The sequence below is a fragment of the Anarrhichthys ocellatus genome, unplaced genomic scaffold, assembly GCF_004355925.1.
Source record: "Anarrhichthys ocellatus isolate YVR2014 unplaced genomic scaffold, GSC_Weel_1.0 scaffold610, whole genome shotgun sequence".
NCBI classification, from domain to species: domain Eukaryota; kingdom Metazoa; phylum Chordata; class Actinopteri; order Perciformes; family Anarhichadidae; genus Anarrhichthys; species Anarrhichthys ocellatus.
In genome coordinates, this window is record NW_022280584.1 from 1,279 (window position 1) to 24,879 (window position 23,601).

The following is a 23,601-nucleotide window of genomic DNA, read 5'->3' on the forward strand; positions in this document are numbered from 1 at the left end:
AGCGCAATATACAATTTGTATAGTTTATTATTATTATTATTTATTTTATTTTATTTGTTGTGGCTCAAGGTGGAGCGGCGCCCTAGCGCCCTCTATTGACCAGCCGCCACTGCACCAGTAAACTAAAAAGACACACACACCGTTATCTATATATCTATATCAATATATATCTATATATAGATAGAGAGAGAGAGAGAGAGAGAGAGAGGGGGTGTGTGTGTTTGCATGCACAGACAAAGACAGAAAGAGGAGGGAGTATTTGTGCAAAATCAGTTTGCACTTAATTCAATGAAAAGCAATCAAACTGAGCAGAAACTGGTCTATTTATAGCCGTTTATAGCCTCAGAGGTTTTAATCATTCAAAAGTATTGAGTGGTGTCACATTTAACCTCAATTCAGGACACGCGAGTGCAGCAGTCTGACGCTCATTCAATATAATTATATTATAAAATGGATGTTTTGTTCCCATATATAATATTAATAAGGAGTCCAAAGAGCCGTCTCCAACAGACGGGGATTAAGCTTTTTAGTCCGTAATTATTATAAAAGCACACGTCAGCAGATATCCACCCATTTTCAGAGAGACGTCCTGTTGGCCGGCTGAGAGAGAGAGAGACCCAGGAACCAGCAGCAGGAGAACAGGAATATCCTCCTGAGTCAGCGCCACGACGCGGACACACCACGCTCTCCGGTCCCGGCAGCACTGCCTCTCTGTACCGATAATAAGCATCCTATGCTCTTCTGCTCAAGATGGCGGTGCAGGCAGCGGGAAAGGACGGAATAGTGAGTATTTTTGGGAGCTTTTACGCGCGTTACGCGTGTTCGTGTTTATTTCCCCCCGTGCGTGCATGCCGGATTTGATGTATTAGCGCACCGTGGGTGTCTTTTTAATCCGGTGCTTATTTGTAAAGTGCGGAGCGCCGCGCGCAGAGCATTTTTTTTTTTTACATTCGCGAGGCGGCTCGTCTTTCATGTTGAGGGAAATCCAATATGTTGGAGGTGAAATGTATCGGCGGTGTTTGTGTCTGTGTGTGTGTGTGTGTGTGTGCGTGTGTGCGTGTGTGCGCGCTCACATAGGCCGCTCAACCGGGCCATCACAGAGCAGATAAAATGCGTAAAATGTGCAATTTATTGGGGATAATTTAGACTTTCACATGGCACACGACAGAAACGATGACAGGTCTGCTGCCACCTCGTCATTGTTGGGGAAGGGAAGGCCACACACTGAGTGTGTTTATCAATAAACAGGCCTGCAGCCTCGTGCTGTTTCACCTCAAATCAAACCAGTTTAATATCCTAAATCTACCTCATAAATGACAGCGTGCATGCTTTGTTTGTTCTTTTAGTCACCAGTGTTGAAGAACGTGGAGGATGACACCCTGAACGACTCGCTGGGGAACCCCGGCCTCATCTCACCTGACAAGGATTTATCTCGTCTGCTGGTATGAAAGAACTGTCTGCATATACAAGTTGTATTTTGTTTTTGATTCATCGGTAATATATATTCACTTCTTTTTACGCAGACGGTGCCGTTCAGCGGGCGCATCCGGGGCGGCCTGCGGCCAGGAAAGAAGATCCTAGTGATGGGCATTGTCGACCTGGAGCCAGACAGGTAAGATAACACCACTAAACAATGCATGCACGCACTCCTTATCTGGAGAGCCTGTTCACCTCAACATGTTTTAAACACATTTATTTTTCAAAGAGATAAGCTTTTTTTTTTTGTTCTTAGCCAGTGCGTGGGCAGCCATGGTGGCTTCTTAAGTATGCAGAGACAGGGTGTGCCCCAAGAACCAGCAGGGAGGGAAAAGAAAGGGGGTGAAAAGGACCCAGTGGAGCAGACTTGTTTTGGGTGTGTCCTCTGGTCTTCATGGAAACTTGTGTCAAACTTAGATGGAACCTCTCCATGACCTCATCGTGTTGAGAAGCTGCTGCTGGCACCGGTTTTCATGCCAAAGTTCACGTGGCTGAGGGAGAACCGCTCCAGAAACGGCTTCCCTTTGTTGCTTATAGCTGCCCCCCCCAAGTCCTTTAAAACCTCCACATACAGCAAAGAATCCAGTTCAAGATTCTCCTTCACAACCCTGAACCCCTTCATAAATTTCGGACCTCCTGCACCGACGCGCTCCCACCTGCAACCTCAGATCCACCAATGCCCCCCCCACCTACTCTGTCCAAGCATCGGACCTGGGGGGACCTGCCCCCTCCCTCTGGAACTCTCGCCCCCATTACCTCAGACATTCTCCGTCACTCACCACTTTAAAAAACTGCTCTTAAAACTTAAAATGTCATCTCTTTTGTTCATATTGCAATTGCTTATTTTAAAGCACTATACAAATATAATGTATTATAGTTTGGTTAACATGTCTACACACTCACACAAAGAAGGCGAAGCTGCAGGGGGTAAAACCTAAACAATAGCAGCAGCAGCAGGGATTATGCATAATTAACACACAATGTGTTTGCTCTTACGCAGCAGCAGCAGAATTATGTATTTGACTTATCCCAGATTAGTCGCTGGACTCGTATGCTGCCTGTCTGACCTCTTCTTGTTCCACCCTCCCCTCCCTCAGCTTTGACGTGAGCCTGACCTGCGGCAGAGACTCTGAGAAGGAGGGGACTCCTCACGACGTGGCCCTGAAGCTCACCGCCCGCTTCACCGACCGCCAGTTCCTGCGCAGCGCCCGCATCTCTGGGAAGTGGACGGTGGAGGAGGCGTCCACCGACTACTTTCCCTTCATCCCCGATCAGCCTTTTAGGGTAAAGATCCCTTTTTTGTATTCATGTGCAGGTTCTTTTTGCTGGTTTCTTGTTGGAACACGAGTGCTTTTATGAAGATTGTGGGATGCTCTCTTTTAGCTCGAGCATCCTCTGCTCTGCCTCTGTTCTTCCTTGTCATGGCTACAGTGAGGGTTTCTCTTACACAACGGATCTTATTTCCTTTGGATCATTATTTCTTTAATTCCGTGAGCTTGCTCTTACAACAAGAGCAGCCGACGTGATTAGACGATCAGATGAGTTGGCAATAAACCTCCAGTTAAACCGTATTATCTAAACCAGATTAACATGAGATGAGAAGTCTAAAAAGGAAATCTACCCTCAAATGCTTGAAAAGAAAATCTTGTTTGTTGTACGTCCACGTCAGAAGGACAAAGTGTTTTTATGTGGTTGTTTTGAGACCAATTGTGACACATTTAACATTAAAGCAGTGCAAACAAATCAGTCAGCAAAGGACCAAATACGGCGTTAAAACAAAAGCGGTGTGAAGACCCACAATACCATCTTATTGTGAGTTTAAAACATTTTGCGATATGCAGAGTGTAGCAATAATATCTGTTGCGATATATTACCTGCAAATTATGCAGTTTGCCAACATCTGTTTTGTCTAATAAGAAAGTTTTCTTTCTTTAATCATTTTTATTGCAGCACGGTGAGTTTGTCAGTCGAGCAGACGGACTAAAGTGGACTGAAAAAGCAATTTTATTTTATTTGTATGTCCAATATTAATAGTTCAATACTTGGGGTACATGTATCAATACAATATTTCCACGCAAGATATTGCAATACTGTATCGATTCCACTCCTCCGCGACGACTGTATTCCAAGATGGCGATGCCAACATTAACAAATTCAAGGCTTCATAACGTCCACAAACCAATGGATGACATCACGATGACTACGTCCACTTCTTAATACAGCCTGTGGTCTCGAGCTACGCGTCTCGCTGTGATCGAGGCCTTAGAATGCTGAACCGTACGCTGGTTCCAACTTTTGTTCTACAGCATTTATTATGGGACCGATTTTGTTTCTGTAATGATCTCACATAGCTTGTTGGTGGTTTGTTGCTTCCTTGTTGTCAACATTGGTGAAGTGTTTTTGGGTTGTTGAAGTTGTTCTCTTTTTAAAATCCTGTCGAATACTTTACAAGCAATAAGACGGATAGATTGCACGTTGTCTCGCAGTGAAGAACTAAGAGACAAACTGGAACATGTTAAAGCTGCTACATCCCATCTATCTGCTGTAAATACAGGCTGCCTCTCGTCTGTGTGCTGCATCAGGGTCATCAGCTGTTTGTGTGTCGGGGTTGAGCAGCAGCAGCACATGCATGATGAGTAACTCTCATAAGACCTGAGGACGTGTCCGCTCTAATAATTCTGAAAATGCTCATGAATAACTCGTATAGTGTTCGACCTAAAAATATCCGACGTGAACTCACCGACAGCAAAGACACAGCAGTGACCATCTTTGGCTTGTTTTTAGAGTTGATCCCTGTGTCTCGTTATGCAACGTCAGCTCTCTGATAGCGCGTCGTTGTGTTGTGGTGGGAGCGTGGCCGAGCAGGTCGTGACTCTGCAGATTAACGGCTGTCATGCAGATGAGTTCTGTGGCATGTGGACGGACGTGGTTTCACAGCCGGACGGACAATCTGCCTCAGGAAGTGACATCACACCTAGAAGTTTGTTTTCTTTGGTGTTTCTCTCTGTTGCCTGTTTGTTGAGGTTCACAGTGAGCAGCTGCACTAAGAATCACTTTTAGCTTATTTATCAGACAGCGTTTTGGTGGTTTGGTGAAAGTTAAAACACTCTCCCATCTTTGATCCTTAATGTTTCTGAGTAAGTCAAATATACCAGGCTGAACACACATGTGCCGTCCTCTTTGTTTACATTTTTTTATTTTATTTTTTAACGTCGTCGGCCTCTCCTGGTAACCCCGTGTTTAACGTTGCATTGCTATGAATTGTTGGGCAAAGTCTGCAGAAATGTGGACAAAGTGTTCATAAAGGGCTCAAAATGTCTGCGAGAGAGAACCTCAATCACTCGCCGATGTGACAGCGGGACAGAACTAAACCCTCACTGACTTTACGGGAACGCACATCGAAGTCAGAGTGTTGAGATTGAGCCTGAGAGCTCCTCACTCAGCATGTGACACACGTCTCTGCTTGTCCTTTAGTCTCCCCATGATGAGAACACCTGCTCCAGGTGTGTGGGTGTAGCCTCTTGGTAGGAATGTAAACACATTATGCTGCCCTCAACCTGTCGTACTTCATATTTAATGTACAGACTTCTCATCTGATTCTAAGAGAGCAAACAACCCGGAGTGTCTAATTCATTCCTGTATGAATCTGCCTTTATTGCAGTTTGATGCTCCAGTGCTAATGTCATATTGTATTTTTTTTGCAGATTGAGATGCACTGCGAGCACCTGCGGTTCCGGATATTCGTGGACGGACACCAGCTCTTTGACTTTTATCACAAAGTGAAATCTTTCTCCTCCATCGACACAGTACAGATAAAAGGAGATCTACAGATCACCAAGCTCGGTTAACACCGGCCACTCCTCCTGCTCTGCAAGCCGTGTGTGTGAAGCGAGGACATGACCACACACACAAACCTGTGCACCTGTTACATCATCATCCATAACCCATCATGCAACACTGCAGCAGCATAACAACTGGAGAAAAAGGCTCCTGCGGTGACAAGTTAGAGTTCTTCTGCTTCGTTTTCATTCACTTATACTCGCTCCTTTTCTATTTACGATGATGCTTCTGAGAGAATGAATGTTTTTCTCTCTGTAGCCCCAGGTTTTTGTCAGATCAGGGATCTCACAGATTATTAATAGCACATTAATTTTTCATGCTGAATCCTTGAGGGATGCCGAGGGTAGAGGCAGGCGTGGAGTGCTCTCAAGGAAATTATGGAAAGCAGTTACTCAGGAACAAACATCAGACTCTGAGCAGCTAATATGTTGCTTATGGGTGGCAATCTCCCAAATGTGGTGACTGATTAAATGTTTCAATTCTGCAACTCTTCTAAAACCTTTTTAGATTAACTGGAAAATGCATATTAATCAAAAAAATGAGATGCTGGTCATATAAAATATCCAAATCTGGGCCCACAAACATGATTTTCATATCAGATAAAACAGTTTCAAAGTAAAATGTTGCGGGTTGTTTATGCTTTCAGATTAGCTGTATTTATTGTTTCTTTTATCCTCTAAAACTGCAATATTCTGATCCCAATAGAACGCAGTATTACACTCTGTGCTGATGTATCTCCCGACTCCCTCGGCGCTCCCCTGCCCTCCCTTGGGCTTATCCCAACACGCTGCAGTCTCACCGACCCAAATCCCCCCAAAATGAGGATTACATCATGAGTAGATGTCGTACTGTGCTGTGTGTGTGTGTGTGCGTGTGTGTGCGCGTGTGTGCGCGTGTGTGCGCGTGTGTGTGCGTGTGTGTGCGTGTGTGTGTGTGTGACGGTAGTATTAGCAATCACTGACGCCGTTCTCCTGAAGATACAAAGTCCTGTGTGGCTGAACAGGAAGTAGAATTATGTCAGTTTACTCTGGTGGACGAGAGAAGAAACTGCTTTTTAAAAAGAGTTTCATGCAAACCATCTGAATCAAACACTGAACCAATATGCAACTAATTCTTAAAAAGAAACTCTTCAGAACACATTTAAAAGAAACAAGTCAAAGTGTGCAGGTGTAAAACTAAGCCCTTCAGATCCTGGTGGTGTATTGAATGTATAGTATTCATGTTTCTATAGTAGCATAGAAGATATAGTAATGCACAGAATTATTACTTCCTGTCACAGTTTTTTGTTGGTATGGCCGGTGCTGTTTTAGTCTATTTTACAGTCTTGTGTTTGACGGCTTCTGAAAGTGTTTCCTGAATCATTCCACTTTAGTCCTCACTGAGACAGACGGACGCTAAATACAAAGTCAAAGCAGAAGTTTTCTGCAAAGCAAAACTCTCAGTATTAAAAGTATAATGTCTCTGTTTACACCTCTTAGAGTATCAGCATTCACACATCCAGTAGAACAAAAGGTTAGAAGCTCACTGCATATTTAACTTATGGATTTATTAATGAATAATAAATCATTTACTAATGCTTTTTATAGATCCGTTCTAAGCCATTGGTAGGAACAGCTGTTCCCGGTGTGAGAAATCCTTTTGTTTGTTTTATATTTGGTAATAATTCAGTTATAAATGCTGGTAAACATCAGTTCTGCAGTTATACCTGTTGATGACTTTCTCCCCTTTTTAAGTCTTAAACTGTCTGTGTTCCTGCATACAAAAAGACAAAAAGGGGATTTTTCAACCCAGAAGTTGTTTCTATTAATGGCTTGTAATCATATGATCCATAAAACACAAGTTGAATGTTTATTAACCATGAATGAAGTCATTATTTACAACGTATTAGAAGGCTATAGGTTGGAGAAGCTTCGATCATCCGTTAAAGTTCATATCAAACAGCAAAGTGAACGCGTGCTCTTCATGCTGCGTTCGTAGAAGAGTAGCGGACCGTTTCACTGGGCTCTTTTTACACCTCAGTTCAGATCTAAACGAGCTTTCTGCTGCTGTGAATTTGGAGTAAGCCATGACATCTGTGCAGCACAGTTGCACTGACTTCACTGCAGGGCACTCGGCGATCTTTTGCTCACATTGATGAAGCTTCCTTTGTTGTGTGTGTGTGTGTGTGCGCAGCATTCAGCACAACACAGAGGCTTTCCATGCATTTATACATCCATGCACTGAGATTTTATTAGCAATAAAGCCGCTGCTCTGGAGCCGAGCTTGTTTTCTCCCTCAGCTCCTCGTCTGTCGCTCTGAGCGCTGGTTTATTTTGGGACACAAACAGGAAGTGAGTAGAGTTTGGTCTGAGAGGTGCAGTTAAGAAAGTAAAGTGAGCGACGCAGCTTCTAACTCCAGTGTTGCCACAAAGCAAACGTGTACAAATAATATGTAATAATGTGGACCGGCTGTGTTTTCTTTTGTATACTGTTTTTGTGTTTTTTATATTAAATGATGACCATCCATTTGTAAAGCTACCTTTTAATAATGTTAATATACACCATGTAAGAGAGTATGACCATAACTCAGCAGTGTGTTTCATGGACGTGTTAAAGATTAGAGCTGCAACGATTAATCGATTAGTTGTCAACAATTAAATTAACCGCAGACTATTTGGATAATTGGTTTGGGTCATTTTTTAATGGAAAAAAAAATAAATTTGTTTGATTTCAGCTTCTTAAATGCAAATATGTTCTGGTTTCTTTACTCTATGAAAATAAACTGAACGTCTGCGACTTATGTCCCAAAAAGAGGACGTCATCTTGGAATTTGGGAAACACTGATTCACCATTTTCTGACATTTGATAAACCAAACAGCTGATCGATTAATCGAGAAAATAATCGTTAGCTGCAGCCCTGAGTTAAAGTTTTTAGCTCCTCAGCTTGGATTTATGGGGGAAGGAGATGAACAATTCAAGACTGGTGTGTGTGTGTGTGTGTGTGTGTGTGTGTGTGTGTGTGAGAGAGAGAGCTGAGCTAGGAGTGTGTTTTGTTAAACTATCCATCGGCAGACCGTTTTCCTGCTGTGTGTCAGTATTTTTCTGCACAGTTTGTTGCAGCTACATGATGAACTGGATGTGGTACTGCAGTACTTAAGAAAAAGGTGTTGGTGTCCGCTGAAGCGACTCATAACTGCTTAGTGTTTCCTTAAAATCAAAGTTTTCGGTACGTGTGCTTAGAAAACCTGATCTCCTAATGATCCCAAGTCCGTTGAAGATACGTGGAAACAATTCTTGCCTCTAAACTATTATTTGAATTGTTCTTTAACCCTTTAAAACTGAATGTTATTCTCACCCTGATTGTAATCTGATTATAAATAATTACCCAGGTGGAAATACTGTTCATATATAATATATGAAAGCGGCCCCCCCCGTTGCCGTCCTCAGTTAAAAATGGAGGGCGTCAAAGCGTTTGTGACCTGTGTGTTGACCTGCTTCTGGACTTTGGATGTACATTTTTATAAACGAGGCCTCGCAGGCTTCGTTTTTACAACGAGGAATACAAAGCTGAGTTACGAGCATTGAGTTGTGCATGTAAGCTTGTACCTGGCGTTATTCACACCTCATCGACTGAGCTGTTACAATGCCAGTTTTCATTCCAGTCGAGCATGCTCTTTTTATTTTTCTATCCGTGTGTTTTTAAGGGCAGATTTTCCTTTTGACCCGTTTACCTTTTAATAACCTATTTATGAAGATTCTTTGAACACCTAAAGTATCTAAGCTTTTTAACGCCACTTCCTAAAAAGTGCTAAAACCTACATGACATGTTATGAGAACATCGTTGATGTCCTCTGAGTAGAAGTAATGTGTTGTGTGGTTTCTGTTTTTTACGGTGTAATAACCAGCAGGGTTGTGTGTGTGGTGACGTCATGCCTACTGTATTTGGTAACATACTATTTTATGCTGTTTATATGAAGGCATCTTGAAAAAGGGATTTTTTTTTATGATGAAAGTAACTGAGGTCAAATATTACATATTGAACAAAGATTCCTCTCTTTGAATCGTAATTTAACTCATTTTGACTTGTGTTTTTTTGTTTTTTTTTATCTGGGATGTACCAAGTCTGAGGCTCACGATGATGGAAATCCCCCAAAATATCCTGAGCTCACCGTGACTTTGTCTCAACGACGACGTTCACTGGACCGGTGTTTAGTTTGAGACCTCTCCAAATGTTTTGTTCCTCCTCATGCTTTTGTAAAAAAAAAACGGCTACTTTGCAAACCAATAAAAAAAAAAATTTCTTGTGTTCAGTGTCTTTGTCTGAAAATTCACCCAGATAACAAAAAGAACAAGTAGCCACATTCCTGTTAAACTAAGGGGTGTGCACGTTGTTAATCGGGGAATTACTACTACTACTACAAAAACTATAACTACTATACTACTACTACTACCTGTTTACTAATAACAACTGACAGGTTACATAGTGTATATATGGAAGCCCATTTCTGCCAGCCTAAAAAAAAAAAAAAAAGGTAACTAAAATTTTTTTTAAAAGTCCACCCCCCGAAAAAAAAAATATTTTGCTGGCGGAAAAAAAGTAAAAAAAGAGCTGCTGAGACGTGCAGACACGCGGAGAGGACGTGCAGGAAAAGCATATATTTACCGCAGATATCATATTTTACACATATTACTGGGTGATTCCATGTTTCAAAAACACAAATATTGACAATTTGTATAGTTATTATTTATTTTATTGTATTTGTTGTGGCTCAAGGTGGGGCGGCGCCCTAGCGCCCTCTATTGACCAGCCGCCACTGTGCACGTTAATAGGGGAATTACTACTACTACTACAAAAACTACAACTACTACCACTACTACTACGACAAAAACGATAACTACTACTACCTGTTTACTAATATCAACAGCTGACAGGTTACATAGCGAACATCAATTGTTGTAAAGATGAAAAATAAAACGTTTTCCTTTCATACTTTACCCTCCAGGACGACAGGGGGCACTGGTGAAAATGAACCCTGTGCGTCATGACGTTAAACCGGGAGCATTCATTTGACGGTCGGTTCGTTTATGTCGGTCAATTCCGCTGCTTCTTGTCGAATAACTTTAAGTGTATTTCCTCTTTGAACGCGTGTTTGTGAGTCTCGTCCTCCACATTTACCGGTAACGTTATAAGCCGGTTAAAGCTCCGTCATGTCCAGCACGCGGCTGCTCAGACTGCGGGTCAACGAGCGACTGGAAGCGGCCGTGGAGGAGATCTTTGGACTCGTTGAGAAGACGATAGAGGAGTACGAGGAAGGAGCTGTCCGCTCCAAGAGAGAAATCCTCCAGCTGAAGCAGCAGATCGAGCAGCTGACCGTTTTAAAGCCGGAAGTCATGTTAAACCGAGCAGGTACGTGTAACCGTTAGTGGAACGTTAGCCAGTTGCTAGGTCGCGTTAGCCGTCGAGTGTTGAACAACAGCCCACATTGTTCACAACTTTGTGACAAAGATTTTTAGCTATAAGTCATTTGAGGAAACATGACAATTTAAGAACATGAATTTAACTGTGATGGTTGTGGTGGGTTTTTTTCTTCACGTTTTGGCCAGATCAGGCGGTAACATCCGGGTTCTGCCGAGTGAAGCCGATGCGGAAGTGTCTTTAAAACTTGCATTCTCTCTACTGACCAGCAGGGGGCGACTCCTCTGGTTGTATAGAAGTCTATGAGAAAATGACTCTACTTCTCTCTTGATTTATTACCTCAGTAAACATCTTCTTCAATACAGCATGATGTTCATTTAGTAAATTAAGGTCCATTTTGAGTCAAACAGACCATAAAGCAGGGGATGCTTTATGGTCTGTTTGACTCTAAATGTTACACCCATGTTTGTGAACACCATCCACCTGATCAAACAGCATGATTATTACACAAGTCTATGAGAAAGAGATGTGCTGCACTGCATGAGGCAAATGGCGGTCACACCAGATACTGACTGTTTCTGTAGGGTATCTGTGACCAACATTTTTTTATTTATGTAGCCCATGTCATGTGAAATCCTAATTAATGTCTTTTTAAATGTAAAATCACACATTTTATATTGTGGCCAGTCCACCTGAGGAAATAATCATGCTGTTTAATCAGCGTCTTGACGTGCCACACCTGTCAGATGGATGGATTATCTTGGCAAAGGGCTGGTCACTAACCCGGCTGGTGATGGTGGTGTGTTTGTGTTAGATGTCACTGGATTATTTACCAGGTTATAACATGTCTTCCTTGTCCTTTAGACTCCGAGCCGGTCTCTGAGGAACTGGCTCGTTCATTGCAGCTACGTGACATTAAGATGGAAAAGATTCTGGTTCTGGAGGAAACGGAGATCCAGGAGCACCCACAGATCAAAGAGGAGCAGGTGGAGAGGTGCATCAGTCCAGACATGGAGGCTGATACTTCCAACGAGGATGAAGTCGGACATCCTGATTCAGAACCAGATACCAACTGTGAGCTGCTCCCGCCTTCAACGGCTGAGACTGTGAGCGAAGGCATCGACGACGAATGGAACGAGAGAGGTGGTTCTTCCTCGTCCCGTCAGAGTCGCAGCGTCGAGGTCTTTGTGGGACTGGAGCAGCCTCCGAGAGGAGACAAGTCTTGCCGTTTTTGTGGCAAGAATTTTAGGAAGGACTCTTTTCTTATCAGACATGTAGCCAAGAGCCACAAAGGCCACAAAGCCTTTAAATGCCTGGAGTGCAAGAAGGAGTTTGAACAAAGGTACCATGTAATTCAGCATGCGAGGATTCACACCGGTGAAAAGCCCTTCAGCTGTGATTACTGTGACAAAACATTCGCTCAGAACTCGAGTCGTATTGTCCACATGAGGGTCCACACTGGAGAGAAACCATATTTTTGTAATAAATGCAGCAAGAGTTTTGCCATCAGCAGCCACTTGAGGTTTTGCAGAGGGACACAAAACAAAAGCACGAGCGATTTTCACTGCTTAACATGTGGCCGATATTTCCAGACGGATTCGAGCCTGAAGGTGCACATGGAGGTCCACGAGTCATGGAAACGGCACATGAGTGAGAAACTGCAAGGACCGGAGTTAGAAGAGGAAAACCCTTAAAGATGTGAGAGAAACGTCAGAATGAGACACAAATGTTCATAAAATGTACAATCATGTATTCTACCAGTTTTTGTTTCAGCTACAATCTCTCATGAAAGCAATGTATTTGTTAATTAGTTGAAATGTAGCTGAATAAGTTATTGAGTTATTAATTTCTGGGCTGTCAGTTTTGATTTGAGCAATTAATTATGAGCAAATTGCTATTTTATGTGCTGTTTGTGGTTAAGAAATAAATCAAATGACCTACAGCTCCACTCATTCCATCCTCAGATGTTTGACTGAACCACAGACAGGAAGTCATTTTCAAATACAGGATGAGAACATACAGGATATTCTAAAAATCACCATGATCTGTGATAATCACATTTTCATAATGAAAACTTACTTATAAATGATGAAATATAATTTGTAAAATACAAATAAAAGCATGTAAACAGAAAAATGGATTTAGTTTGGAAAAATGGGTATAAACTCAAATAGAAGATCCCAACTTAAAGGTACAACAAGTAAGATTTGTTGATTACGGTTTGTAAACAACATTAAAGTTGGCCCATCTGCTTTCCGCTATGCCTCGCCATTTTTGAGGGTTTTTTCGGCGCTGTGTTCGCCATTTTCGTAGCTTCGTCTTGGATGCATATTTACAACATGAAAGCTAGGTCTCTGTGTTTTTATAGAAGTTGACGCCAAGAAACATACAGAGCATGATGAAATAAGACAATACAGACACAACCAAGTCTGTACTTTGTTTTGTTTTTAGGAAGCACAGTGCATTGTGCCTTATTAAAGGCACCAATAAAGCCAGAACATAAAGCATTTCATTTGATGTAAAATGAGGAATTTGAAATGATTGACTGCATTGCTGATGCAATTAAATCTGCTTTTAAGAGATACTAGTAGGGTTTCATTGTCATAGCTTAAGATCACTCTTCACCATCACTTAAAGGTGTCTTGCTGTGGAGAGAATCTCACCAATCATACACCAACATCATCACACGCAGACTGTTACAGTGATGGAAACGTGGAAACATTGTGGAGCACAATGTAGAAAATGACACTAGCAACAACGCAGGAACACGTAAAATGAGATCATGATCTCAACACACCTACACACCTACTCATTTATTTCAAAATAAGAGTGCACTGCCCAAGTTCATTTCATCCAGGATTTAAAAATCAACCCTCAAACTGCTTTAAGGTGTTTCTCAGGGTTTGTCCATAAAAAATCATGTTAAGAAGGAAAATAAAAACGTACAATGTTATTTCATAATTTTTCTTTTTCAAAATAAAGGTTATACCAATCAATTTTTGTTTGCCTTGGAAATTCACCCTGTGTGTCATGACGTTAAACCCGAAGTACTAACGTTCAGTTAGCTTCATTTTTATTTTATTTTATTTTTTTATCCAACAATTGCACAATGTACAATTTCACAAATTGTCAGTAGACATTTAAACTAACATCGTTCGGTTAGTTCACGTTACTGAAAATTCACCCGTTGCGTCATGACGTTCAACCGGAAGTACTAACGTTCGGTTCGCTTATGTTGCTGAACTAAGCGGGCAGTTTAACCGGCAGTCAAAGAGTCTCGTCCTCGACATTTACCGGTAACGTTATAAGCCGGTTAAAGCTCCGTGATGTCCTGCACGCGGCTGCTCAGACTGCGGGTCAACGAGCGACTGGAAGCGGCCGTGGAGGAGATCTTTGGACTCGTTGAGAAGACGATAGAGGAGTACGAGGAAGGAGCTGTCCGCTCCAAGAGAGAAATCCTCCAGCTGAAGGAGCAGATCGAGCAGCTGACCGTTTTAAAACCCGAAGTCGTTTTACTCCGAGCAGGTAACGTGTAACCGTTAAAGCAACGTTAGCCGGTTACACACAGAAAATGTATTGACAATTTTTAATTATATTCACAAGAAAATACAAAGTTAATCACACACTATATAAACACTTTCTATGCACACAAAAGACCAATTTGTCTCAAAATGTCTGCTTTTAAAATTGATTATGATGTGTGTTTGTGACCACTTGCGCCATCGCTACAGGTGTGGCATATCAGGGTGATTATTGCACAGGTGTGCTGGGGCTCGTCACAATAAAAGGCCACTTTAAAACTGTGTCGTACTATCTTGGGGTGACCTTCTTTAGGGTTCCACATGACTGGGGCTACAGAAAACACTTTTTTTTTTGTGCTCACTAAGAAGATTTTGAACATTTTTGTGCAAAGAAAAAAGTCTTGGCTCTCTTTTAGTGAAGAAATAAGAAGCAAAAACAATAGTGTTTATATTTCTTGTTCAGAGTAGTTAACCAGAACTTGGCATGGTTGCATTCTTTATAGGTGCATTGTGTTAATACCTGGCCACCTGCTCCAAAGAAACGTCCGTACTCGATCTAAATTTACAGTCATCAGTTGTAGAACAATACAAGTATATAACTGGCTTATTTAACATCCTCTCTGTCCTTTAGACACCCAGCTGGTCTCAAAGAAACGGCCTCCTTCGTTGCAGCAATATGAAATTAAGGTGGAAGAGATTCCCGTTCTGGATGAAATGAAGATCCAGGAGCACGTACGGGTCAAAGAGGAGCCGGTGGAGAAGTGCACGAGTCCAGACATGGAGGCTGATACTTCCAACAATGTGGAAGTCAAGAAAGAAATCAACCATCTGAAGCAGCACATCGAGCTGCTGGCCGTTTTAAAAGCTGAAGTAACAGCATTCAAAACAGGTTTGTGTCATTTATGATGAATGAATGAAGGAAAAGGCCACAGATACAGGAGCTAGAAGTGTTAGTTCGTAGGAGATATTTAGCATTCTAAGACACCTAAAGGATATGTTTAGATTGGTGGAAAATGCATAAATATACTTAATGCATGAATAATTATAATCCAGTAAAATAAAAGACTTTTGGTACTTTAACGTGTTCACTTTATCTGTTGTAGATGGTAACGGTGGACCTCATTTTAATTACGTTATGTACTGACGGTTTAACCTGCAAAGTAACTAAAGCTGTCAAATTCATGCAATGGAGTAAAAAGTACAATGTAAAGTAACATAAAATAGGAATCCTCAAGTACCTGAAAATTGTACTGAAGTAAATGTACTTGGTAACGTTCCACCACTGATCAGCTGGTATCGTACCACCAAACTTCATGTGACAACCTCACATCATTGAAAACATCTGACTGAAACACACCTTACTTGCACATGTACAAATATATTTGTGTAAGATATCACAAGTTATTTAACAGATTATAACGTGTGTCTTCTGCTTGTTTTTTAGACACAGAGGAGATTTTTCCTTCACAGCAGCCAGACTGTCTTAACAATGTGGAGGAAATCAAGACCCAGATCAAAGAGGAGCAGGTGGAGAGGTGCATCAGTCCAGACACGGAGGCTGATACTTCCAACGAGGATGGAGTCGGACATCCTGACTCAGAACCAGACACTAACTATGAGCTGTTCCCGCCTTCCACGGCTGAGACTGTGAGCGTGAACGAAAGAGATGGTACATTTTCGGCCCGTCGGAGTCGCAGAGTCCAAGTCTTTGTGGGACTGGAGCAGCCTGGGAGGGAAGACAAGTCTTGCCGTTTTTGTGGTGCAAGTTTTGTGAAGGACTCTTTTCTTATCAGACACGTAGCCAAGAGTCACAAAGGACACAAAGCCTTCAAATGCCTGGAGTGCAAGAAGGAGTTTGAACAAAGGTACGTTCTAGTTCAGCATGCGAGGGTTCACACGGGGGAGAAGCCCTTCACGTGTGATTTCTGTGACAAAACATTCACTCAGAACTGCAATCGTCTCGCTCACATGAGACGGCACACCGGAGAGGAACCGTATCTTTGTAGGAAATGTGGAAAGAGATTTCCCAGTCACAGTCATTTATTGTTGTGCGTAGGAACACAAAGGAAAGGCAACGCACAACACGTGGCAGAGCTGTGGAGCTGAAGCTGAGGGAGAGAAACATGCATCCCAGGATTTAGGAATGTTTCAGCTACAGTCTCTCACAAAAGAAATGCGTTTTTTCAATTTTGTAGATTTTTATTTTTGCTGGATAAGAAACTATATTCATCAGTTGAAATATTGGACTGTTTCAGTTATGATTTTTACTGTTTCATCTGGAGTGTTTTTGTTTTTTTCATATTTGGAGAAGCAAATAAACTGTTTGGCTTTAACATCGTTGTAGTTGCAGATGATTGAGTTTGTCTTCAGAAGTTAGATGTGAATGTAATGTGTGTTTATCTCACTAAAAGCAAAGAGATTATTAAAATCCTTTCGGTTTATTTCTTTGTTGCTACTTAAGTATAATTGTAGTGTTTTATATAACGAGATCAAACCACTTCAAAGTTGTTGGAAGTTATTTTCAGTTTGTTATTTAGACAAACCATAAATTAAATAAGTGTAGCCGAGGGTTATAATAGTAATAAAATAATAAACACGGGGCTCCGTAGTCTGCACCAAGGTGGCAGCAACTTTATTCTCCTTTTAACTACTCAACAGAAATGTAACTCAACTGAACAGCTGACGTACCTCCCCTCCTCCATAAAGAAACATCCCCGTTTCCAAACATTCTAAATGCAAGAAACACATTTTCCAACCCCAGTAACATGTCTTCATAACACAAGATTGAACAGTAAATATTATACATCCTCCAGAAAATATGCCCCACTAATCCCAATAGACACCAGACACAGCTGATACCCCAGAGTGTTTGGACACACCGTGCATATAAAGATGTTAATGGACATATTCACACTTATCACTCACAAATCAGTTAGCGATGTGTGACAAAGTCCTTTAAATATGCTGGTTGTCTCACAACTCTTTGAACGAGACAGTCTGTTGTGGTTCACTGGTGCCCGTAACCAAACCAGTCCCAGTGACCCGTGGCTCCTCCACCCCACAGTCCTCCTCTGGTGACCCCTCATCCTGCAGCGAAGGAGCTTGGTGGTGAGGAGCTGGGAGGCTACTTGAAGAACCAGCAGGCCGTAGCAATCCGTCGATCATAATAAACAACCTGCTCCGGTGCGTGGAGGACCAGAGGACTAACAATGCCACAGATGAGTCCCGGTTCCCCTCGAGTCAGTTGTATCAGATGTCGTAATCACAAGGCCAGGCCAAAGGAGAGTCTGAAGGCCATCTCTACAGGAACCTCTGCCACCGAGTCATGGAAACACACGTAGAACTCCTGAGGGATGGGCTCGAGCAACATCCGTCCTATAACCCAGTAAGTCATGGTGGGAGCAGGCTTCCTCTGGTCGGTCCAGTTCTCCGGTTTACACTGAAACAGGACCCCGTGTTCCTTCACGGGACCCAGACCCCAACCGCCGCCCTGAGGCCGGTCTACAGCCTGACGGTCCCTGGCCGGCAGGCTCTGCTGGAATGCGGCCCGTATGGAGAGGCAGCAGTGGTGGAAGTTGCGGATGAGCTGTGGGTGGATGGAGCCGCTGAGCTGAGCCACCTCTCTGTGAGTCGGAGCGATGAAGATCCCCTGAACTGTTTCCATCAAGACATAGTGGAACAAGGTGTTCTCTGCACCTGAAGTCAGTTTCATGGTGTTGTACATCTCTTCTGTCTCCCTTTCAGTCAGGGTCTTCTTCAGGGTGCCTAGGTAGAATGGGTTTGGGTGCTTCATTCTGGGAATCTTGAAGAGACCTCCACTCCCATGAGACCCTCCAGATCCCAGCGAGTCTCGACGCCCCCCCAGCTTCCTCCCTGAGTCTGGGGTGGAATGTGGACTGAGGCCTGGAGCCATTGATGAAACAGACCCTGACCCAGCATCCATCTGTCCCTCACTCCCACTGTCAGACAGGCTCCTCTGGGGGCTGGACCTCCGGGCCTTCTCCCCAAACAGGCTATGGCCTCTGGACCCGGAGGCGGAGCCTTTGACAGCCACTGCTAGCTTGCTGAAGACGGGGGAGGAAGAGGCCAGGCTGTCCAGGCGGTCGCGGGCTGTGGCAGCAGGGAGGAACCAGTCAGCACAGGACAGGCAAGGAGCAGGTGGAGCATTGAGACGCTCCTCAATACCTGCTTCCAACACCTCCAGTTGCAGCAGGGCAGCCTTCACCTGATCTACGTAAACACAATCGGGTCCTGTAGAGCCCAAAGCTGGAGAAGCACAGCCACCTGCCTCCAACAGCACACACTGCATGAAGTGCCTCAATCCCACTATGAGGAGGAAGTGACGTCCTTGAGGCTGGCTGTAGCCCGGCACTGTGCTGCTGCTGTTAGCGCTCTGTTGGGGAAACACCTCCCTCCAGATGACCAGCTGACCCACCCGCGGCTCAGACGCCAGCAGGCAGTAGTGCTGGCAGTACAGGCTCACATCCAGCAGCTCCTCTTTAGGCAGGTGGTTGGCAATCAGGTAGGACTTGTAGAACAAACAGGAGCCAAGAATTACATACAGACGCCTCAGGCCACAAAAGTCCTCGGACATTTCTCCAAAATCAGAAGACTCAAAATCAGAGAGAACAGTATCCACCTCCATCTTGATTTCCGGAGGCAGCGTCAGCCATCGGACCGCCGGCAGTCCGTCAAGAAAAAGGGTCCCTGAGACATTGGGGGTCGGCGCTGAGGAGCCATCCCTCAAGCGAGACGGCTGGATGAGCTGCTGGAAGAACAGGCAGAAGAAGTGGTCCAACCTGGGTGCATGGTCCACTTTACAGAACGCATTGTCTAAGGAGCCGTACATGACCTTTAGAGTCCGGACTACGTCTCCCACCACCGTCTGCAAATACAACAGTGGAACCCTCTCAGCAGGAAGACCGATGACCAACAGGTTGCTGCTTTCCTTCCAGTAGCCCACATGAACCAGCTGTTTCCCAAGCAGGAGAGAAGAACTGAGTATTGGCCCTCCTGTGACATTCTCCAGCATGTCACACAAAGTAAGGAAGATGCCCCTCACTCCTTTCAGCTGGCCGGAGGCCTCAGACACGGGGTACTGGTACAAGATCTCCTCCTCTTCCTGCGGTGACGCGGAGTCCAGTTTAAGTGAGAGGTACATGACAACGTGTGGGATGTGTCCCATGGACATCTGAAGTTCGGCTGTGTCCTCTCCCCCCAGCAGAGCTTCCAGCAGGCCTCCGCTGTCAGACAGAGGTGTTGAGGAACCTGCAAGATACAACACACTTGAACACTGCTTCCTAGAGAGCTCTTATTGTAACTCAACATCACAGCTTACATGTGTAGCCGAGGGTTATGTTGCACTTATACTTTATAATAGTAATAAAATAATAAACACGGGGCTCCGTAGTCTGCACCAAGGTGGCAGCAACTTTATAGTCTTCTCACACACTTCACTAGAACCTTTTTCCTCTCTTCCTTCTTCCGTTTCATCCTTCACAATAAAAGCACCAGACATATACACTGGAACACTGTTTCCTAGAGAGCTCTTAACGTAACTCAACACAATTGGTTACATAAGTATCAACCTTTATACAGAAACCAAGCAGCATTCTCATTGTAGTAAGAAACGTCATTTTTGTTTTGCACATTATCAGAAAAACGGAGCCATCCTGACCGGAAGTGGGCACTGGTGAAAATGAGCCCTGTGCGTCATGACGTAGAGCCCGGAAGTGTTAACTAACGTAAAAAAAAGTGCCATGCATAGACCAACGGTTGCCGCCAAAGAGTGTTATGGCTTAGTTACGACTTTCAGTTCCGTAGGAGATTTCTATTTTTTTAAAGAGTGTGTGTATGTCTCGTCCTCCACATTTACCGGTAACGTTATAAGCCGGTTAAAGCTCCGTGATGTCCTGCACGCGGCTGCTCAGACTGCGGGTCAACGAGCGACTGGAAGCGGCCGTGGAGGAGATCTTTGGACTCGTTGAGAAGACGATAGAGGAGTACGAGGAAGGAGCTGTCCGCTCCAAGAGAGAAATCCTCCAGCTGAAGGAGCAGATCGAGCAGCTGACCGTTTTAAAGCCGGAAGTAATTTTAAACAAAGCAGGTAACGTGTAATCGTTAAAGGAACGTTAGCCAGTTGCTATATATATATATATTGCTATATATTATATATATATATATTGCTATATATTATATATAATATATAATATATATTATATATTATATATATATATATAATATAAATTGATATAAACTAAACACAGAACATATGTGGAGAAATTGTAAAGACAATAGAATATACGGAAAATTGAAAAACAACTTTTTCAAATAAAAGCACTAAAAGACGAAATTAAAGGAAACTAAATAGAACTTCCGTGTCCGTCGTGTTATATTGTGGATGACGTCACGACTACCACGCCCACTTATTATAAATACAGGGGGCTAAGCACACAGCCCTGCGGGGTTCCGGCTATGATTTTTATTGTTATTACATTAATGTTTAGATATTACTGGATTATTTAAACAGGTTATATATAACATGTGTCCTCTCTGTCCTTTTAGATAACCAGCCAGTCTTTGAGGGACTGCCTCCGTCATTGCAGCAATATGGGATTATGGTGGAAGAGGTTCCCGTTCTGGACGAAGCAAAGATCCAGCAGCCCCCACTGGTCAAAGAGGAGCCGGTGGACGTGTGCATCTCAAAAGGCACGGAGGTTGTCAATAATGCTGCAATCAAGAGAGAAATGAACCGTCTGAAACAGCTCATCAAGCCGCTGGCCATTTTAAAAGCTGCAGAAACACCATTCAGAGCAGGTTTGTGTCATGTATGATGAACAAATTACTTCATTAATTATTAGGCCACAAATTGCTGCAGGTTCAGGTTGTGTTAGCTGTTCATATTACTAAACAAAGGAGCTAGAATTCATAGTAATCATCCTACGATTCACCAAAAGGTATTTTGGTTCCTCCTCAGATTAACACCGTTATCTAGCTGCCTGCTACACCGTCGCCATTTTGAGAGGCAAAGTATATCTTCTGAATCTCACATGTAGTTCCTTAAAGTAGCAATACAACAGTATTAAAATGCATGTTACAAGTAAAAGTCATGCATTGAAAGTCTTAAAAGTATTGGCGTCAAATTATACTGAAAGTACCAAAGTGAAAAGTACTCATAATGCAAAATGGTCCATTTCAGAATAATGTATATTACTGTATATTTAGTTATGCATTAATTTATTAACACCAATGAAACTGTGATGGCTTTAAAAACAAAGTTGATCCTCAACCTTCAGCTCATTGAAAACATCTGACTGAAACACACCTTACTTGCACATGTACAAATATATTTGTGTAAGATATCACAAGTTATTTAACAGATTATAACGTGTGTCTTCTGTTTGTTTTTTAGACACAGAGGAGATTTTTCCTTCACAGCAGCCAGACTGTCTTAACAATGTGGAGGAAATCAAGACCCAGATCAAAGAGGAGCCGGTGGAGAGGTGCATCAGTCCAGACATGGAGGCTGATACTTCCAACGAGGATGAAGTCGGACATCCTGATTCAGAACCAGACACTAACTATGAGCTGCTCCCGCCTTCCATCGACGTCGAATGGAACGCAATAGATGGTTCATTGTCGGCTCGTCAGAGTCGGAGCGCTGCTCTGGAGCAGCCTGGGAGGGACGACAAGTCTTGCCGTTTCTGCGGTAACCATTTTAGGAAGGACTCTTTTCTTATCAAACACGTAGCCATGAGTCACAAAGGACACAGAGCCTTTAAATGCCTGCAGTGCAACAAGGAGTTTGAACAAAGGTACCGGATGGTCATACACACAAGGATTCACACTGGTGAAAAGCCCTTCAGCTGTGACTACTGTGACAAAACATTCGCTCAGAACTCAGGTCGTAATGTCCACATGAAGCACCATACTGGAGAGAAACCAAGCGATCATTCAAAATACGGCAAAATGCAGAACGAGTGCAAAATCAAACCAGAAAAGAGGAACGTAGACGAGTTTTTAAAGTGCTTTGAATGCAACAAGGAATTCAGACACAAGCAGCAGCTCGTTCGGCATATGAGAACTCACACGGGCGAAAAAACCTTCAGCTGCGACTTCTGCGGCAAAGCTTTCTCTCAGGACTGTAATCGAATCTCTCACATGAGGCAGCACACGGGAGAGAAGCCGTATTTCTGTAAGAATTGCGGGAAATTCTTTTCCCGAAACAGGCACATCAACTGTTGCACAGCCACGCCGCAGCTCAGGAACAGGGACGAGGTTCCCAAAAGAGGGAAGGCCTTCAAATGCTTCGTGTGCAACCAGGCGTTCAAACGAAAGCACCTGCTCATCCAACACGCCAGAGTTCACACCGGAGAAAAGCCCTTTGCTTGCGACTTCTGCGGCAAAAGATTCACTCGGAGTGCGACGTGTATTATTCACATGAGGGAGCACGCCGGAGAGAAACCGTATCCTTGTGAGAAATGTGGGAACGGGTTCACCAGCGGAAGTAGCCGGGTCCGGCACGCCAAGTGCTGCACAGGGACGCAAGACAACAACAGCACCAACAACCTCGCTGCACAACTTGTCGAACATTTCACACAGAAACTGCAAGTACAGCAGTTAAAAGAGGAAAAAACGTCAGAATGAGACCAAATATTTGATCTAAAATGGGCAAATCAGTGTCTAGGAATGACCTGTTTGAACTAAAATCTTCTCTCTTTTAGCCAAGTAAGAAACTATATTCACCAGTTTTTGAGGAAACAATTAAAATGTTGGATTGTGTCATTTATGATTTGACTGCTTCATCTGGAGTCATTTCTTTCTTTTCTTTTATTTATGGTGGAGAAGCAAATAAACTTGTTTGGCTTTAACATCACTGCAGTTACACATGACAGGTGGTGTCTTCAGAGGTTAGATGTGAATTAAATTTCTTTGATTATCAACATCCTTCAGGTTTATCTGTTCTGTTCTGACCTGGTAGCTACTTAAGTATTATTTGAGTGCTTTTTAAGTTATAACAAGTTCAAGTGTTCAAAATGGGGGAAAAAATGTTCAGTTTGTCCTGAAACGAGCTGTCTTTCCATTGTTCACATTTAAATATTAATTGTTTTGTTGTAAATGAAAATAAAAAAATAAAAGTTGTTTTTTAATACGGTGTCAGTTTTTTGAACAGCAGCCTAAAAACAGAGCCATCCAGGCCGGCAGGGGGCGCTGCTGAGAACTAACCCTGTGCGTCATGACGTTGTACCGGAAGTATTAATGAACTTAAAAAACGACGTACGACTTAAGTTCCCGTGGAGTTTATTTCCTATTAAAGCGTGTCTCGTCCTCCACATTTACCGGTAACGTTATAAGCCGGTTAAAGCTCCGT

The 23,601-nt window shown here is 43.1% G+C and overlaps 5 protein-coding genes across 5 annotated transcripts; 4 read left to right on the forward strand and 1 right to left on the reverse strand.

Annotated features, from left to right (window-relative positions):
• Positions 1 to 431: 431 nt before the first annotated feature.
• On the forward strand, positions 432 to 9,600 carry lgalslb (lectin, galactoside-binding-like b). Its single transcript, XM_031838265.1, has 5 exons — positions 432 to 783; positions 1,347 to 1,442; positions 1,524 to 1,612; positions 2,574 to 2,760; positions 5,181 to 9,600. The coding sequence occupies exons 1-5, from the start codon at positions 751 to 753 to the stop codon at positions 5,322 to 5,324; spliced, it is 549 nt and encodes a 182-aa protein (XP_031694125.1). The 5' UTR covers positions 432 to 750; the 3' UTR covers positions 5,325 to 9,600.
• A 725-nt stretch (positions 9,601 to 10,325) lies between these two features.
• LOC116376791 (zinc finger protein 473 homolog) lies at positions 10,326 to 16,633 on the forward strand. Its single transcript, XM_031838268.1, has 4 exons — positions 10,326 to 10,464; positions 13,999 to 14,235; positions 14,863 to 15,120; positions 15,676 to 16,633. The coding sequence occupies exons 2-4, from the start codon at positions 14,037 to 14,039 to the stop codon at positions 16,335 to 16,337; spliced, it is 1,119 nt and encodes a 372-aa protein (XP_031694128.1). The 5' UTR covers positions 10,326 to 10,464; positions 13,999 to 14,036; the 3' UTR covers positions 16,338 to 16,633.
• On the forward strand, positions 10,455 to 12,651 carry LOC116376792 (zinc finger protein 436-like). Its single transcript, XM_031838269.1, has 2 exons — positions 10,455 to 10,701; positions 11,575 to 12,651. The coding sequence occupies exons 1-2, from the start codon at positions 10,503 to 10,505 to the stop codon at positions 12,402 to 12,404; spliced, it is 1,029 nt and encodes a 342-aa protein (XP_031694129.1). The 5' UTR covers positions 10,455 to 10,502; the 3' UTR covers positions 12,405 to 12,651.
• Positions 16,634 to 16,876: 243 nt separating the features above from the next.
• LOC116376788 (protein inturned-like) lies at positions 16,877 to 19,635 on the reverse strand. The gene has a single exon (XM_031838266.1). The coding sequence runs from the start codon at positions 19,420 to 19,422 to the stop codon at positions 17,494 to 17,496; it is 1,929 nt and encodes a 642-aa protein (XP_031694126.1). The 5' UTR covers positions 19,423 to 19,635; the 3' UTR covers positions 16,877 to 17,493.
• A 351-nt stretch (positions 19,636 to 19,986) lies between these two features.
• On the forward strand, positions 19,987 to 23,366 carry LOC116376789 (oocyte zinc finger protein XlCOF22-like). Its single transcript, XM_031838267.1, has 3 exons — positions 19,987 to 20,337; positions 20,796 to 21,047; positions 21,643 to 23,366. Exons 1-3 carry the CDS (start codon positions 20,139 to 20,141, stop codon positions 22,875 to 22,877), a joined length of 1,686 nt encoding a protein of 561 aa, XP_031694127.1. The 5' UTR covers positions 19,987 to 20,138; the 3' UTR covers positions 22,878 to 23,366.
• The last annotated feature ends 235 nt before the right edge of the window (positions 23,367 to 23,601 follow it).

Excerpts from the sequence above, each read along its gene's own strand:
- LOC116376791 (XM_031838268.1), top strand. The coding sequence starts at position 14,037 with ATGTCCTGCACGCGGCTGCTCAGACTGCGGGTCAACGAGCGACTGGAA. Across the intron at positions 14,236-14,862 it reads AGTCGTTTTACTCCGAGCAG|ACACCCAGCTGGTCTCAAAG; the intron begins GTAACGTGTAAC and ends TCTGTCCTTTAG. Across the intron at positions 15,121-15,675 it reads AGTAACAGCATTCAAAACAG|ACACAGAGGAGATTTTTCCT; the intron begins GTTTGTGTCATT and ends CTTGTTTTTTAG.
- lgalslb (XM_031838265.1), top strand. The coding sequence starts at position 751 with ATGGCGGTGCAGGCAGCGGGAAAGGACGGAATA. Across the intron at positions 1,443-1,523 it reads AGGATTTATCTCGTCTGCTG|ACGGTGCCGTTCAGCGGGCG; the intron begins GTATGAAAGAAC and ends CTTTTTACGCAG. Across the intron at positions 2,761-5,180 it reads TCCCCGATCAGCCTTTTAGG|ATTGAGATGCACTGCGAGCA; the intron begins GTAAAGATCCCT and ends TTTTTTTTGCAG.
- LOC116376789 (XM_031838267.1), top strand. The coding sequence starts at position 20,139 with ATGTCCTGCACGCGGCTGCTCAGACTGCGGGTCAACGAGCGACTGGAA. Across the intron at positions 20,338-20,795 it reads AGTAATTTTAAACAAAGCAG|ATAACCAGCCAGTCTTTGAG; the intron begins GTAACGTGTAAT and ends CTGTCCTTTTAG. Across the intron at positions 21,048-21,642 it reads AGAAACACCATTCAGAGCAG|ACACAGAGGAGATTTTTCCT; the intron begins GTTTGTGTCATG and ends TTTGTTTTTTAG.
- LOC116376792 (XM_031838269.1), top strand. The coding sequence starts at position 10,503 with ATGTCCAGCACGCGGCTGCTCAGACTGCGGGTCAACGAGCGACTGGAA. Across the intron at positions 10,702-11,574 it reads AGTCATGTTAAACCGAGCAG|ACTCCGAGCCGGTCTCTGAG; the intron begins GTACGTGTAACC and ends CTTGTCCTTTAG.
- LOC116376788 (XM_031838266.1), bottom strand. The coding sequence starts at position 19,422 with ATGTCCATGGGACACATCCCACACGTTGTCATGTACCTCTCACTTAAA.